The 18,456-nt window shown below is 44.8% G+C and overlaps 1 protein-coding gene across 3 annotated transcripts in view; it reads right to left on the bottom strand.

Moving 5' to 3' along the window:
• TRIM29 (tripartite motif containing 29) overlaps window positions 1–18,213 on the bottom strand; it is a 42,404-nt gene extending 24,191 nt beyond the window's left edge. For all 3 annotated transcript variants that reach the window (XM_082201030.1, XM_082201031.1, XM_082201032.1), the window contains exon 1: window positions 17,143–18,213. In XM_082201030.1, coding sequence (XP_082057156.1) covers window positions 17,143–17,985 — 843 coding nt within the window. In that variant the 5' untranslated portion in view covers window positions 17,986–18,213. The remainder of the gene's footprint in view (window positions 1–17,142) is intronic.
• Window positions 18,214–18,456: the final 243 nt, after the last annotated feature.

The following is an 18,456-nucleotide window of genomic DNA, read 5'->3' as shown; positions in this document are numbered from 1 at the left end:
ATTATGAAATTTAGCCACCCAGAGAAAGATAACTTGGTCCTGAGAGATGAAGAATTTTTTTCTAACCTTCCTTTGTTTATCCTGTGTGTGCTAACATAGCACCGCTAGAAAGGAACACAAAAGGCACCTAAGTGACTGTTATGTTGGTCCCAGTTTTACATCAAAGAGATGGGAATACTGTGATGCTGCTGCTGCTGCTGATGATGATTTATTTATACCCCACCCATCTGGATGGGTTTCCCCAGCCACTCTGGGTGGCTCCCAACAAAATATTAAAAACACAATAAAACATCAAACATTAAAAACTTCCCTAAGAATTCCTTTCTTTCCTGGATAGCAGGTAGGGAACAAGTGACCCACAAGCCAGTCATTGGGGCTTCCCAATATGGCCAGGGGTATCCCTTCCTTGCCTCTATCCCCCTCTCACCCCACCCACCCAAAACAAACATAGCAATTTCCTATTGACCCCAAAAGAAAACCTTTTGTCCAATCCTAATTGAAGTACAAGGCACCTTTTTGGGAGGAGGCCACAGTTGGGAAGAGAAGGGTTAACTTGAGAAGGTACTGAAAAAGGAGCACTACCTCTAAACATATCTGAAAGTGTTAGACACATCTTTATTCATTATTATATTCATCTAATTCTCCAGATTTCATACACACACACCTCTAGTTATGGGTGTTGCTGGAATTGAACAACCTTTAATTTCCAAATCAATTAATCCAAAACATGCATGCTCTTCTCTTCATCTTACTGCTTAGCAGTCTTTGGAAATTCCCACAGGGGCTTTAGAAACATTTTCACAATCCAACTAATGCAGCTTAGTTAACCTGGACATCATTCAAACACTGTGTTTTTCAGATGAACCAGAAAACAGATGGGTGACAAAAGGCGAATTATTTTCTCTCTGCCAAACTGAGAAAGTGAATCAAGAAAAAAAAACCTCTTACAATCCTATGTCAACACATGCTTTTCATTAATAAAACCTGGTGCACTCTGCAATAAATCTACAATGCAGATAAATAACACCATTTCACATGCTGAATATCTAATGGAAAGGGAGGAACTCAGCCAAATTTATCAGATCTCTTGGGTGGACCCCTTTTTTAAAAAAAGATAAATATTGTGATTTGTTTCACACCCAGGCCCTAAGGGTATAAGGCAAGAAAATCTTCCATCTCACTTTTGCCTTATGGTGCAATCCTGAGAAGTAAGTTAGACTGAGAGGCAATCACTTGCCCAAGGTCAGCCCATGAGAAGCAGGAAATAAAAGAAATTTGAAAGCAAGACGAAGTCCTACACTCCTTCCATAACCCCACACTAGCTGTGTCATGAGATTGAGATAGTGTGGATCTGAGAACATGCCCCTCAGTTCATGTGTGGTCTCGCACTGTTGTTGGACTTTGAAGCACATAGTAACCAGGAACTGTTCCGCTAAGGGCAGACCTCAGTTGCATACCTGAACTGGTTTAACAGCCAGCTCAGCCACCCTCCAACAAACCCAATGAACTATGGCACCATAGACATGCCAGTGATCTCTTAACAAAGCACTTCTGCAGTTTGAGAAAACCAATGCCCATTATGCCTTGGGGTGGAAAGCCATGATGGTCAAGCCATTTTGTATGGAAACCAGTACATGTGTTTATAATGTATGTAATGGGGTGGCACATCCAATTTTGCCACCTGAGGCAAAACAGGAAGGTGCTGCCCTGCTTCCGCAGTGGTCTCCTTCACCTAGGCTGAATAGTGGTGGGTTCCAGATAGATCTCACAAAGTACATGAGATCTCATGAGATTTTGGTGAGATCTCATAAGATCTCAAGGGAAATCAGTGCTGCCACTGGTACTGCTTCTCTGTCACCTTGTAGGCTTCCGCCACCTGAAGCAAGATATCTCAGCCTGCCTCATGGGTGGTCCAGCTCTGGGATGAGCAAACATGAGGCTCTTTTCTTTCTGAAAAAGAACTGAGTCCCTTCAGGCCTTCAAGTACTGTACTCAAATGCTTAAAACTCCATCTGGGAGAGTTTCAAGCTTTCAAAAGAATGCCCAGAGGGACCCAGTGTTTCTTACTCCACCCGTTACTCTGTCCCCAAGGAGGTTGTGAAAAAACTTGGGGGCAGGTAGATGGAGTATAATGAAGTGAATAGGGCCGGCCCTACCATTAGGCAGAATGCAGCAGATGGGTAGAAACTGTGGCAAGAAAAGCAGGAAAATGCCGCCCAGTCTGCCCTGCACTCTTTTGATGCTCTCATGTCCAGTGGAGGCAAGCAAAGTAGAATACAGTTTAGCTACCTGCCCAGTTAACATTTGCACAAAGAATTGTGGTGGGATGGTGGGCACCTTCCTATATTTTGCCTGGGGCAGCAATATAGTGTCTGATGGATGGAATTATCATCATCATTTACCCACTCTTCATCCTAAGGTCCTAAGGTAGATTACAGCAATTAAAACACTGTATTAGAAACAGTTTAAAACAACTGGCAATCACAGAAATAAGGTCGGTCCTAAAAAAATACACCTCTGTAAAGGGTCTTCTGTAAAGAGTAAAGAGGTGGGTCTTCAGTATTTTCCAGAAGCTGTATACTGAAAATGTCAGGGGAGGGAGTTCCACAGCACGGGGGCTGCCACAGAGAAGGCCCTCTCCTGGACCACCCCAAGTTTCTGAGATTGATGGTACACCCAAGAGAGTCTATAGGGAAGGAACAGATCTTTCAGGCGTTTGGGAGTATGTACCACCTGTGCTCCAAAGTAATCAGAATGTCATAGGACTTTAGGAAGTTGCCTGCGGCAGAACATAGTGCAATCTCCTAAAAGGTGGAGACATGTGAAGCTAACTTAATAAAGCTTTGAAGTTGGGTATTTTAGGATGTTAAGTAATATAACATGCTCCTGCATGTTACTTAGAAAAAAAGAAGACTTCAATTATTCTAAATATGATGGTATATCTTTTTTTAAAAAGAAGAAGAAAAATGAGGTAAATCCTAGCTAACATCCCAGGAAAAGGAGAGTGAAGCTTATTTTGTGAAGGATAAGCTACATGCCTGTTTTTGCTATCCCTGTCACTTCATGGTTTTACAGTTTCCGGGGCTTTTTGTTTTAAGTTTTTGCAATCAGCAAAATATTCCTTTTTGAGTGTTATTTCATTTTAATATGTACGTATTGTTGCATGCCACCCCAACCTCCAAGCAGTCAGAGACTCCAGGGATGGATGCTTTCCCACAGTTTTGTTTCCTTGGAATGAAGTTCACTGGGGTCTTTCTAGAATCCTAGAATTGTAGAATTAGAAGGGACCCCAAGGGTCATGTAGTCCAACCCACAGCTACCCCAGGGTGGGCTCAAACCACCAACCTTCTGATTAACAGCCAGACACACTGACCCATTGCACCACAGAGAATCTTCAAGGAAGCCCTCCATCGCCTGCTACTCTGTTGTGGACCCAAAGGTGAGTCCATGAAAGAGAGGGACAACGTAGCATCCGGTGGAAGTCTGAGGCTCAAGCAAGCATGATCAAAGCTGGTGCCTGATAATGCCAAGGCTGTAGGTTTAATTCCCATATGGGACAACTGCATATTTCTGCATTGCAGGGGGTTGGACTAGATGATCCTGAAGGTCCCTTCCAACTCTATGATTCTATGAATTCAAGCACTTATGACCATCTGTACTCAGAACTCTCACCCCTCCACTAATCCAGTCTGCACCAGGGTTGAGGCAAAGTGAGAGCTGGACAGTGAAGACTAATGCTGCTGGCTATCAAAGAGGACCAGACCTCTCTCCTAAAGAATCCTGGGAGCTGTAGTTTACCTTCCCCCACAGAGCTATAATTCCCAACACTCTTAAGAAACTAACTTCCTGAGATTCTTGGTGGGAGCCATGTGCTCTAAATATAACGTGGGTATGACCTCAGGGCAGACTATGTGGCACACACAATTCTCTCCCCTCCAATAACTCACCATCCCCATTCCATCCTCCCATCTTCTGCCATCTGAGGCAGCCATCTCATGGTGCCTAATGGTAGGGCCGGCTTTATTGGAGTTCCCTGGCTGGTTACCTGTTCAGAGTTTTAATAGAGCGGTATAATACTGAGTGATTGGCAGCCCTGTCAATGTATGGGCTAGGCAGAGCTTGAAAGACAATTTCAAAGAGAGAGAAAGGGAATGGATAATTGACCTTTTATGGTGCTTGTCGTCAAGATGGATTCAAGAGGTTTTTTTTAAAAAAAACCTTTAGTTACTAACTCATTGTATAAGCCATAATCCCTTTGATCTGCTCGCGTTCCTGATCTGGGAGATGGGAGCTGTGTCAACATCAATCTCTGCGGCACAATGAGGCACAGCTGGAGTGATGGCAAATTAAAATTTCACCGGTAATTTAGGGTAGCCCAGACCTTGGAACCACTGCCATCCACAAAGATTGCGCTTTTGCCCCAAAGATTTATGGGAGGGATTGTGAGGATGCTCTCGCCTGACGCATTCCAAACAGCCATAATGGCAAGGGGGCGGGCGGAGGAAGAAATGTGAGCAGCGAGGCAGGTAATGGAGTACACCAAAGAGAGTCTGATTTATTAAAGGGGTGGGAGAAGTGTGCTTTCTCATATATTAAAGGTGCTCATGAAAGGGCCGGAGGAAGCAATTTTTTCATAATACAAAAATTGAGAAGAAAGGAGTAAATCAAGAAGAGGCTTAGACTCAAAGGACGTGTTCTGATGTCTCCACAAAGGCTGAAGTGTTCAGAGCGAGCCTCTCACCCCTGTCCTAGAGATGATGGATAGGTCATAGGTTAGCAGGGCTGGGAAAAGCTCCCTGTTTGAAGCCCTGGAAAACCACTGCCGGTCAGTGTGTAGACAGGACTGTGCTAGTAGACCAGTGATCTGACCTGCTAAAAAGGAGCATAGAGTAAGTCGGGGTTCGGCAAGGTTTATCTTGCCTGGGCCGGATCGGTCCCGCGAAGATCTCTTCTTGGGCTGAATTGCACATGTGTGTGAGCACGCCCGCCCACGATTTTTGGCATCTGCATGCGCGTAGATGTGATTTCCGGCATCTGCATGTGCGCAGATGCAATTTTCCAGTGCCTGCATCTGCACAGACGCGATTTCCAGTGCCGCAGAAGCAAGTCCCCACGCGAGTGGGCAACTTGGTTCGGTGGCGGCTCATGGGCTGGTCAAACAACCTCGATGTGACACTTCCAGCCCATGGGCCTTAGGTTGCTGACCCCTGAAGTAAGTGGTGGGGGAAGCATAGCTTGAGACTCTGGAGAGCAGCTGCTAGCCAGAGTAGGCAATACTGGGCTAGACCAGGATTGGGAACCTGGAAGCCACATTCACTCCTAAGCAAGCATCCATGGGTCGCACATCCATGGTGGGCAGGACCAGATGCAAAAGTGGGCAAAGGAAGGGGTGTGACTTAGCTTTGTACAGGGCATTATGTTCCAGGCACATAAAACTCAGGGGTTTCTCCACAGGAACTCAATCCATCCAACAAGAGACATCGTCATAGTCCATGGACACATCCAGATGAGCAAAATCACTTGGGGAGGGTGCAGGACAAGGTTGGTGAGAGATGGAAGGGTCTCAAGGGCCAAATAAATGGACTTGGGGGCACTTTCAGCCCCTGGGCTAAGGTTTCCCCACCAATGGTGTAGCGTGGGTTGCCAGTGCCCAGGGCTGCATGGAGGGGTGGGGAGGCAGGGAAACAGACAGAGTACGCATGCACATTCAACAGCCTAACAGTGTCCCCATCACCTAGGAGATCACAGCCACAGAGACAAGAAAATAAGAGTTGTTCCATTGTCTGGAGAGGTCACTTCCTGTTTCGCATGGAGAAGCCACTTTCAACAAAGCCCAGTGACGGAAGCACGTAGCTGTACTGAGGCAGCACCGGTGTTGAAATTTTTCTCCCCTAACAATTTTGCACCTTGAGCCTTCCTCTGTGCTGGAATGGCATGAATGGTTTAAACCAGCCCTGATCAGTGGGACACCACAGCTAGGTGGTAAGGCAGAAAAACTAAGGGACAAATAGGGGGAAGGAGAGTGTGTGCCCACAGAGGCTTCAACTTTTTCACCAGTCATTCCTTCTTCCTAAAGAACTTTGGAGGAGGTTAAGCTTCTTGGACTAATTCCTGGTTCCATCACCAAACTACATTTCCCAGGATTCTCTGGGGGAGAGCCGAAGCTGTTAAACTAGTATATGTCCATTATATGTTGAAAGCTGATATGGCTAGATAGAAGTGGAGGAATTAAACCAAAGGAAACAAGGGAGATGGAATAGAGTCCACACCCATCATTATTTACTAAACTTTTTTATCATTAGAGAGAGGCATGATTTTGCCAATTTTGACTAGAAAAATTATCAGACCAAAGGGAGCTGATGAAATGATGGATGGGCAGTTGAGAGGCATCACCATCCCATTGTGCTCAGTGGCAGAAGGGACAGGCAGCAGCTCAGCTGCAGAGCATTTATTGACACACAGAAGGTTCCAGGTTCGACCCCTGGAATCTCCAGGTAGAGCTTGGAATGTCTTCTATTGAAAACCTGGGAAAGCAGCTTCCAGTCCGTGTGGAGACAATACTGAACGAGATGAAGCAATCCTCTGACTTGCTTCCTCTCTTCCTGTTATATTTCTGCAACTTAGGAGCACAGGTAGTACATCCAGTCAGACCCACTTAAAGTAGGGGGAGTACATTTTTTCTAAAAAAAACCCCTCAATTTGGGGTTTCTGCAATGCACAGGGGTCCCTCCAGGTAACCTCAATCCCACATGTCTCATTGTAGGATGTTGTTGTTAAGAACATGGGAAGAGCCAGTGGCCCATCAAGGCCAGCACCCTGTTCCCACAGTGACCAACCAGATGCCTGTGGGGAAACTGCAGGCAGGATCTGAGCACAAGAACCCACTCTCCCTTTCTGAGGTTTCCAGAAACTGGCATTCAGAAGCATGACTGCATCTGACTAGGGAGGCAGAGCATAGAGATCATGGATAATAGCCATTGAAAGCCTTCTCCTCTATGAATTTGTCTAATCCTTTTAAAGGCATTTCAGCAAGTGGCTATCACTGCCTCCTTTCTCTATGCAGAAAATGGAGGGAGACAGGACAACTTTTGGGCTGCACACATCCACCCCCCCAAAAATCCCTGCTAAATTAATTAAGATAATCAAAACCAATCCATCTTGATCAGATGGATGCCCCAGCTGAGGCATGAGATAGTCAGGATGGTCATTTGGTGACCATTGCACACAAACACGCAACCACTGCTTTGTCCCACCCCACCTAAAATCTGTGGCATTGGGAATCAATTTCCATCTCCTTAACCAAAGAAGACTCTATGCTCTGAATAGCTGCATGGCAGGGAGAGTGGGAGCAATGCAGACAGACAGGTGTGCTTCCTTTTGCCAGAATGCCACACAATGGGAGATGCTGTGCTTTCAGAACTTCTCTCGGTAGTGCAGCTCTTAAGGATGTTAGAGCCCCCTTCAGGTCAGCTCTTGGCAACCCACACTTCACATGCAATACACGGAGCACAATGCGATCCCTTTTGAAGACCACCCTCTTCAGAACCGCCTAGTGTTTGTTTCTGTGCTGAACATGTTCTTGGGCTGAGCAAAAGCAGCATTTGAAAAGGATTTGTCCGGCCAGTTTGAGCCAGAAGAGGCAATCCTGACCAGTGAGTGTAGGTTACTCCTTATTATTACTTATTACTTACATTATTTGATATTTATGCAAAACCTACAGTACCATGGAAATGATGTGGCTCTTGGGATCGTACCACTTCAATTTGGGAGGGGGGCAAATTACATGCACAAAAGGCGTGTGCCAGGTAGAAACCTTGGGAATGTGAGGGCCAACCACATCGCCAGCACATGTGCTTCAATGATCCTGTTACCATTCAATGAGTGCATTCTACCTTTTTGCAACATTTGCATAGATACTTCCCCTGGTGCGCACCAACCCCTCTCGCTCTCCAAGCTTCAGCAAAAGCCTGCATTCGTCCCATAGGACGCACCCAGATTTCCCCTTCATTTTTGGAGTGGAAAAAGTGCGTCCTATAGGGCGAAAAATACGGTAGCCTTTCCCAATCAGATGTTGACTAGATGTTTTGAGCTACAGCTGCCATTAGCACCAGCCAGTAAGGCCAAAAGCCAGAGTTGATTGGAGTTATAGTTCAACAATATATGAAGGACACCACATTGGGGAAGTCTGGCTTAAGCAGAAAAAGGTTCCCAAGTCCTGAATGGTCTCTGCTCATCTGGACTTTGAACATTGACTCTCTTCAACAGAAAGAGCTATAAAGGGCTTCCTATTCAGACCATTGCTTGATCAATGGTTGTCCTCCCTGGCTCTTGGCTTGTTCTCTGGTTCTGAATTCCTGGCTCTGATTCCTACCTTGCCCTCCTGGCTCCCACCTGACAGCTGTATGTGACTTCCCTCTGAAATGCAAAGTGAGAATGGAAATGCTGTTCAGGCAGTGGGTTCTTTCTCAGTCTTGAGACTTCAGCAAATGGCCAACTTCCCCACCCGCAGGAACTGGTTGTAGACATTAGTAGGATAATAGAATAAGAATAAAGCTAGCCACCCGCATGTGAGCTGGGATGTGACATGCATGGGAAGGTGAAAAGTAAGCCAGAGTTTGAGTATGGTAACACATATATCTGATCTGTGTGCACCATGAGGCAATGATGATCTCAAATCAATATGGTGATGAAAGAGGAAACTCAAGCAACCTCTTGTCATTCCTCAGTGAAAGTTCTGGGTGTTCACCCAAATCTCCTCCCACAACTCATTTGCAAGAGCCCTGACCAAACCCAACCACAGTGGTGAGAATGAGCGTCAAAGGATGGCTGAATGTGACTCTTGTAGAATGAATTATGATGTGCAATGTGGCAAGTCAACCCCAGGGGGGGTGGCCCTACCATTAGGCAGAGGGAGGCAACTGCCTCAGGCACCAGATACTGTGGATTGACAGTGAGCTGTTAGGGAACAAAGCTTTGTGTGTCCTGTACCCCCAAGGTGAGGCTGCTCTCCTGATAACAGTTTTGAAGTGTCAATTCCCAAATGACCATTGACCTCTGTTTGGGATCCATGCAGCTGACCCCATCACAGTCATTCTGAAAGTCACTTCTTTTATTGTATCACAGACTCCCCAACACCTAGCTATGTCCAGTAACCTACTGATTAAGTCTGTCTGATTAACTCCAGTGGTTGACTTTTTAGTTTCTGGTTTCTTAATTTTCTTAACTTTCAATCTTGCTCTCCAACAATGATCTCACGTAATGTTACAACACTGATAAGATCAACGTGCCAATAAAGACTTACAATACTAGGTCATTGGGGTGGACTAAAACAACATTTTTTATTCTCTCCCCCCCAAAAAAAAAAAAAATCTTGAAAATCACAAGCTTAAAACTCAGAATAAGTCAAGTTCTTGGCTTCTTTTATGGCAAATGAAGAACTTACGTGTTTAACATTTTGCAGCGGAATAAAAGAGACCCCTCCTATCACTAGTGCAGAAGTCCCCTTTATGATAGACACAAGCATTAGACTTTCACACCAGCTCAGTTGTAACAGTAGATGAAATTTGCCAAGCACACACGAAGTCCCTTATACCTCCATGAAAAACTGAGCAATGGGTCTTTCCAACTCAGCATTCCATCTGGTCAACCAGATGCCACAGGAATGTTCACAAACTAGTCATGTTTTTAAAACTACTGATTTTATACTTATTTTGAGAATGTTATCATTTCAAGTGTAAGTCAACAAACCATGGTTTTTTCTGCTTTTCCAGAAATCAGACCATGGTTTGTCTGGTGGGCTGAGCTCTTGTGTTCAGACAAGCCACACTGTGACTAAACAAACCATGTTTTAGCCTTATCTGTGAACCCAGGCCACTGGGTCTCACCTTCTTTGGTTGTGGTACCAAGAGCAGCGGCAGACATTTTGCAAAACTAAGAGGCCAGCCAGATCTTCTAGCAGTCAGCTTGGGAGAAAGGAGGGGCAGGTACACCACCATTCCAGCGTGTGAGAGAGATTCTTCTCTTTCCACTGTTATCTGGTCTTACAAACCCCACCTCTAATTCAGCCTAATTCAGAACTGCCAGGACTCAGCCCCATCCATAAATCACAGCCTCTGCATTGGGAGCCAACTCAGGGACATATACAGAAGGCCTATAGCTCAGTGGCAGAGGTCTGAAGTTCAATCCCTGGCATCTCCAGGTAGGGCTGGGAGATAACCCTATCTGAACCCCTGGAGAGCTTCTGCTATTCAGTGTAGACAATACTGAGCCAGATGGGCCAATGTGTGGTGTGGTAGAGCCACAGAGCTGCTCTTCTGACACCAGCATCACTACAACTTACCTGGATGGTGGTTGGGCAGGGTGGGGCCCTAGGGCTTTATGGAGGCACCAGCAAAACCACTCTGAGTACAATGGTACCTCAAGTTAAGTATTTAATTAGTTCTGGAGGTCCGTTCTTAACCTGAAACTGTTCTTAACCTGAAGCAACACTTTAGCTAATGGGGCCTCCTGCTGCCGCTGCACCGCCAGAGCACAATTTCTGTTCTCATCCTGAACCAAAGTTCTTAACCCAAGGTACTATTTCTGGGTTAGCAGAGTTTGTAACCTGAAGCGTATGTAACCCGAGGTACCACTGTACTGTCCTGCAGAAGCACCAGTCCTGAATTCGCCACCTCCCTTCCTTGCCCCAGCTCAGGTAAGCAGCAGAAATTCAGTGTGTCAGAAGGGGGGGCTGTCTCTCTTTACACTGGTCCCTACTGGCAGCTTCTTATCTTCCTATGAGAAACCAGATTTGTGTGTAGTGTTTTTGCACCTCTCCTAATAGCAACAGTCCTTTCATCAATAAGGGATAGCAAAGAACTGGATTCAATGCATATACTTCGGAAGGCTTGTTTGTTCTCTGAGAGGAAACTTGTTACAAAACACAAACCTCTCTCAAAGCTACGGGAAGTCTCCAAGCCCCTTTCTCCAGTGAGCATGGAGGTATCAAAGGCTGGCTAAGTACTTTGAACAGGTTTTCATCTGCACACCACTTTGTTTAAATTAGAAACACCCAGTTCCAGTCACTGACAGTGCTTCTAAAGAGCTTCATTAAACCCACAAAAGGAAACAAGGAGGAAGAAAATAAATTTTAAAAGGCAGGGGGAAAATCAAAGCCTTCTCACTCAGATGAGATTTGACACAAGATGAGGGCTGGGCCCACAATTCTTTGTTATTTCCAGACCTGTGGTTGTCAGATATTTCTCATGCTTTATCAGGTTTTTGTGGGTGGAGGGAGAAAAATAACCTTCAGAAAAAGAGTACTGGAAATAAAAATATTTACCGGTATAAATATAAAAAATGTATCTAGCTCCCTGGAAGCACTTCCAGATTCTGTTTGTAAAACTCTCTTTTGCTAACAGAGAATGTTTGCTCCAATGCTTTGTGTGTGAAAGAGAATTTTATTCAGTAATCTTTTTTTCCCACCCTGTTTTGTACTTAGGGTATTTTTGTAAACTTTTCCCTCACTCTTTCTTCAATTCTGTGAGCCTGAAGGCTTGGCAGCTTTGACAGAAAGTTTTTGTAAGAAAAAAACCAAAACAAAAAACCTCGGCAAGAAAATGAAAGAAAGAGAAAGAAAAAGGAACAGAATCCAAGGAGCTTTAAGGATAATACAGTTGGTAACATGACACCTCACACAGTCTTAGCATCTGCTCTGACATTCAAATAGAAAGACAGAGCTGAGAAAAAAAATCATATAATCCTGCTGGAATCTCACATATTGGGCTTAACTTTGGAAAGCAGTAAATTCTGAGAGGCTTTTGCCTCTGACTGCTAAAGGCTAGAGCATGCTCTGCTGAAAACAGAGAAAGGAAGGGGTGTTGCCGCATTTCTGACTCTCGCGGGTTTATCACAGCTCTTAGATATAAAGACAAGTCATCAAGGAGACATTTGCTGTATTGCTTTTTCAAGTTCCATGATGGAGGGGAGGCTATCATTTCCACACAGTTTCCTCAAATGGAGGTACAACGGGTGGGCAGAAGTTGCAATTTTTAAAAAAATACCCAGGTATCTTTTGGATTTTACATCATCAGCACTTGCAATCTGCATAAATGCATAGCAATTAGCAAGCAAGCGAGACTCATAAACGGCTCTTCAGCTTTGCGTAAATCCCATATAAGCCATTGCAGTGACTTACAGCAGGTGTGGCTAACCTGTGGTCCTTCAGATGTTGTTGGGCTCCAGTTCCCATCAGCCCCAGTGACCATGACCAATGGACAGGGATGATAGAAGTCGTAATCCAGCCACATCTGGATAGTGCAAAATTAGCCACCCCTCACTTAGAATCACTGTGAACCAAGTTAAATCCCCACTCACACATGATACTAATGGAACAATCTTGGTACGGTCACTCTCTCTCAGCCTGTTCTACCTCACAGGGTTGTTGTGAGTATAAATTGGAGGGAGAGGCATACACACCATCCTGAGCTGCTAAAAAAGCAGTAAAAAAAGAGGCTGCCCTCAATGTGGTGTAGTGGTTAAGAGCAGTGGACTCATATTCTGGTGAACCGGGTTTGATACCCTGCTCCTCCACATGCAGCTGCTGGGTGACCTTGGGCTAGTCACACTTCTCTGGAGTCTCTCAGCCTCACTCACCTCACAGAGTGTTTGTTGTGGGGGAGGAAGGGAAAGGAGAATGTTAGCCGCTTTGAGACTCCTTAGGGTAGTGATAAAGTGGGATATCAAATCCAAACTTTTCTTTTAATTTTATTTTTAAAAGGCCAGTTTGTAACTCTCAGAGCATTACACCTGGCTGGATTTAAATTGGGTCAACCATTTTTTCTGTGTTTGGGCTCTCGGCTTTGACTTGAAAAGACATGAACTCTGCCTTGGCATTGGCAGGGTGACAGAGTCCCCATTTCCAAAGGTTTTCATACCAAGCCTCTCTCACCCCAGCCTCATATGCAGACCAGAGTGAGCGAGCAATGCTCAAAACCAAGTTCCAGTTTTTATCTACATGAGCAGCAAGAATCAGGTCAGGAGATTTCCAGTTAATTTCAGCTCCCCTCAAGTCCTGGCATGCCTTGTGAATCACAGCCTACAGGCAAGGCTTTGGAATGAAGCTAGGGAGGCCAGCAGATGGGGAAAAGAAACAAGAAGTTTCTAATCCCTTACTAAATGACGAACACTCATTGAAATGTCATCTTCTGAAATTCTTGCTCATGACCTCCATTTTATTTTATTTTTGAAAGTTACTATCCCAGGGGTATAATAATAAAAAAAGTTTGTTAACTTTTCCCAGTGTACAGGAAAACAAAATTGTAGCTAAGGACATAGGAAGCTGTCTTACACCAGGTCAAATTATTTGTCCACTTAGCCCAGTCTTATTGACACTCATATAACTGTCGAATTGGAAGGGGTCCTGAGGATCATCTAGTCCAACCCCTCTGCTATGCAGGAATCTCAGCTAAAGCATCCATGACAGGTGACCATCCAACCTCTGCCTAAAAACCTCCCATGAAAGAGAATCCACCACATTCCAAGGGAGTCTGTTCCACTGCCGAGCAGCTCTTATTGTCAGAAAGTTCTTCTTGATGGAATCTCCTTTCTTGAAACTTGGACTCTCCTTTCTTGTAACTTGAAGCCACTGAGTTGGGTCTTATGCTCCAGAGCAGGAGAAAACAAGCTTACTCCACCCTCCATGTGACAGCCCTTCAGATATTTGAAGATGGCTATCACATCTTCTCCCAGTCTCCTCTTTTCTAGGCTAAGCATACCAAATTCCCTCAACTGTTCCTCATATGGCTTGGTTTCCAGACCCTTTATCCTCTTTGTTACCCTCCTCTGCACACCTTCCAGATCACTCCAGGTGTGATCTGAAGAAGGCAGAATAGTGTGGTACTATTACTTCCCTTGACTGGGACACTATACTTCTGTTTACCCAGTGTAGAACAGCTTTTTTGCTGCTGCATCACACTGTTGGCTCATGTTAAGCTTGTGGTCTACTAAGACCTCTAGATCCTTTTCCCATATAATACTGGTAAGCTAGGTGTCTACCATATTATATTTGTGCAGCCGGTTATTCCTGCCTAAGTGTGGAACCTGACATTTATCCCAGTTGAAATTCATTTTGTTTGCTTTGTCAATCTGTTCAGTTCATCTTGAATCCTATTCTGTCTTCTGCAGCATTAGCTACCTCTCCCAGTTTGGTGTTATCTGCAAATTTGATGAGCAGTCCCTCAACTCCTTCATCCAAGCCATTTTAATAGATGTTGAACAACAACAGGCCCAGGGCATCACTCTGACTGGCAGCAGCTCTCCAGGTTCTTGTGCAGAGGTTTTCCACATCACTTGCCACCTGAACCTTTGACAATGGGCAGGATTGAGCCCAGGAGCTTCTGCGTCCAAAGCAGTGAGCTATGTGCCTTCCCTGATACATCAGCACATGTTTAAGGGTTACCCAGATCCCTAGTTAGTCCCACATGTTCGTCATCTCTTTAACCCTCTCAGTAGTTTGTCCCATGAGACGTGATGCTCTGCTCTTGGGGATGGGGAGAAATTTAGTTCAGTTCACCTTGAAGGCTGAATCTATCAAATCCTCCCTTTTCAAAACTAAACGAGAACCAAAACACAGCCATCCATCGAAATTCACACTTCTCGAATTCTGCGGTGCATCGTTCCAATAATGTGCACAAAAATGCATACATCGGGGAAAAACATGCAGCAAAATGCATGCATTAGTGACAATAGCATATACAAATGCATTATGTTGGGGAAAATTGCATACAAAAGTGAGTGTTAAGAGAAGTGAGCACTTAAAATGCTGATGAATTTTCATGAGGGCTTTAAAAAAATCACAAACTTTTGCAGAAATGTGAACAACTGAACTTAAAAGTGGAAAACAAATGAGGAACCAAGAGAAAGTGATACTGACAGATTAGTCCATCCCTATGTGCATATCTGTTTTGCTGTGTCCAATCTCTGGGCTCCCAGGTATCCTTCCATGCTTTCTTATGGGGCCATTACCTATCAGGGTTGACAATACTGAACTTTATAGACTACTTGCTTGACCTCCATTAGGATTATCATTCCCTCTAATAACAAACTCAGGGAACAAGTGCCAATCTGGGAGCCAGTGGGCTCCTTCGGGAGGATGCGCAAGATTTAAATTGAATCATCAGCAACAACTGGATTGTATTCAAAATGGGGTCACTGGGAAACAAGATGGAGGTGTCAGCCTGCTTCTGGGAGAAACTCCAAGGATAATTCAGCAACACTCGCTGGCCGTGAAATGTTGGGTGTCAGTAGGAAAAGGAAAAATGGAAGACACCGTGGTGTTGATAGATTGGAGTGCATTGCTGGCTGAATTGCTGGATAGGATTTAGAGGTGAGAATACATTGATTTTTGTTGCTGCTGCGAATCCTAAAATTATACACTTCCTGTTGAGGGTGCCTCTGACCAATATTTTTACTGGCCTGGCTGTTTTTATAATGCCATCTATTTATTTCTAATGGCCTATTCTTTAGCAGTCACATGTAGGAAATTATTACCTCATGAACTGTTGCTTAGTTGAGAAAACACATCAGATAGAGTTTTCAATGGGTGCCACAGCCATTAGCTTCCCCTAATTCTCCACCTCTTCTTAGGTAAAAAATAAATAAATTGAAAATCCTTTCATTTAAAAAAAAGTCTTCTCAGCTGTTTCTGAGAGAATTTTTTTTGTTATGATAAAACATGACTATACCTTTTTAAGCCACTGGGCACCTTCAATGTCGAAGGTGTTGTACCCAAAACAGAAAGAAAAGGAAAAGGAAATCCTTTGAGAAAATAAACACCTCTCAAAGAAAAGTAGGGAGACAGAGAAAAAGAGAAGACAGGTTGATGTTAAGTATTTGGGGGGCAGAATCTTGAGGGGTGGACACTAGAAACGTCTAGCCAGGGTCTTCATCCTCTTATATCATTCAGGGAATAAAAAGTCCAAAAATATTTGGGTTTATCTATATTACCCCCTTCCTTCCAGGTCTTTTCTGAGGTAAAAATCCCCCTTCTACAGAAACGGAAAGGTGTTAAAATCCTCCTATGTGGTGTAAGTCCCCCTCAGGTGAGTACATCCTTATTCACCCTGCAGCGCTCTGTCATGACAAGTTGTACCTGCTAAAACTATTCTTTCCAGAAATATGAGGGCTAAGTCATAGAAGTTTCCAGCAGTCTCTCTTTTTCTTACTCTCTCTCTCTCCTGCACGAAACCCATCAAGCTTTAACCCATCAATCACCCATGCCTTATAAACTGTTCACTGTAATTGTCACTCAGCTACTTTACAGCGCCAGAAACACCCTTACAACAATGACCCTCAATTCAGTTCACGAGCACAGTATATCCTGTCTTCCATTCTCTCTCTCTACCGTCCATGCCTGACACACACCCCAGGTCCCACAGACATATGTCCTGACAGCTGCCATGAGCACACATCCAGATTATACCAACAACCCAGCTTCTGACTTCCAAATGTCAGAACGGTCCCCAGAGCCTAACTTTTTTATATAGCCTAACTTCTTTGAGGATGGCACTTGGGGCCTCCCCTTAAAGGTATGAGGACCCAGGTTGTCCTTCATCTTGACAATCAATAATTAGTCTGCACATGCATGCTCCTTGTTTGCAAACTCCAGCATCAAGCAGCAACTGGAGTACGTGAATCTGCCAACACCAGAGAGTTTCATAACATTTTGCCTCAAAATACTACTAAGGCAAAAGGTTTTAGCTCAGTATTTGAGCATTTGCTTTGCATGCAGAAGGTTCCAGGTTCAATCCCTGGCATCTGCAAGTAGGTCTGGATAAAACCCCTGGCTGAAAGAGCTTCTGTCAATCAATTCAGACAATATTGAGCCAGATGGACCAAATGATCTGACTCAGTGTCAGGCAGTTCTTCCTATATCCTATATCAGTGCACACATAGCAGGGCGCAAATCATCACATGTTGGGATATCAAGTGATAGGCATGCATGTGTGAACCAGCCAGACAGGCCCACTGTATCACATTTATTTCATTAGACATAAGAAAGTTTGCTGGGTTGGAAGTGGGGTACTTGAGACTGAATCAAGATGTCTCACTTCCTGATATGGAAAGAGTAAAGGTCCAGTATAATATGTAGGAAAGGAACCATACCTCTTTGCCGGATTTCTCAATCTCTACCGTCACCGTGGTGTGGTTCTTGTGCTCCTGGAACATGCAGAGGTAACAGATGCAGACCTGGTCCGTCTGGCAGAAAAGCTCCATCGTCTTGCCATGCACAGGGCATTTCCTGGCTTCAAAGTCCTTGATAGGGTCAAGGAGCTGGTGATCCCGGAAGGCAGCCCCTTCAAAGTGAGGCTTCAGATGGAGCTCACAAAAGCTGGCTTGGCACACAAGGCAGGACTTCACAGCCTTCTGCTTGTTATCAATGCAGGAGTCGCAGAGGACCTCTTCGAGGACCCGGGGCCTTGAAGTGGACCCTCTGCTCACCCGGTTGAAGTTGGATCTCTTGGTGTCTCCTGATTCCCCAAGGGAGACAGTGGGTTTCCTCAGATCTGCAATCTGCCCACTGGAATACAGTGGCTTCTTCACATCCCCTTCGCTGGTGAAGGTTTTCTTTGTTTCCATGTTGTATATAGACTTCCTCAGGTCCCCTCTTTCTGGGAAGGACATCTGGGACCTCCGAGGCTCCCCTAGAGGCATGGAGGGGAACACTGGCTTCTTGCCCTCCCCAGACTCCATGTTGAAATAGGTTGACCTCTTCTCATCGGATTCAACAAACTGGATGATTGGCCTCTTCCAGTCGCCCCCAGAATATATCGATTTTTTGAGCTGTTCTATCTCCAGCGCAGGGCTGGTGTTATTCTTGTTGGCATCTTTCTCCCCTTTGCTTGGGCTAGTCGGTTTCTTCCCTTCTTCTGCCTCTTTTGGTGGAGAGGCTGGGGTCTTCACATCTTCTGACTTACTTGTGGTCCCATTTGCTCTTGCTGCCTCCATCCCGTAGCTTTTTCTCCTGGCCTCAACACTTTCTTTTCTCTCTCTCCTGCAACTGTCAGGAAACGGCAGAAGTCTTGGACTACCTTACCCTTTCACAAAAGCCGGCAACCTCACTGGCTGCTGTCCCGGCAAGGAATGGAAGAACAATACGTCAAAAGCTTTACCTAAATGCCACACCTGAAAGATGGGGAGGAGAAGTGAGATACCTGAATTACACTGGGCAGAGCCAGAGAGAGAGAGAGAGAGAGAGAGAGAGAGAGAGAGAGAGATGTTACAAAAGGCATCAAGAGAGCCAGCTGCATAGTTAATTATACAAGCCAGCCCACACCCAAGAACATTCTTGTCTAACCAGGTTTGGGAATGAAGGGTTGTTTATGTGTCACTTTTTTCTTTCAAAAATAATTTTCATTAAGAGGCAGCAACCAGTTCTGCTACCTACTTCGAAAATAGTTGCTTCTGTTGACAGCAGGA

This window comes from Podarcis vaucheri (assembly GCF_965113315.1).
Source record: "Podarcis vaucheri genome assembly, chromosome: 15".
Classification (NCBI taxonomy): Eukaryota; Metazoa; Chordata; class Lepidosauria; order Squamata; family Lacertidae; genus Podarcis; species Podarcis vaucheri.
Note: the sequence above shows the minus strand (reverse complement) of the source record. Positions and strands in the feature narration are given on the sequence as shown.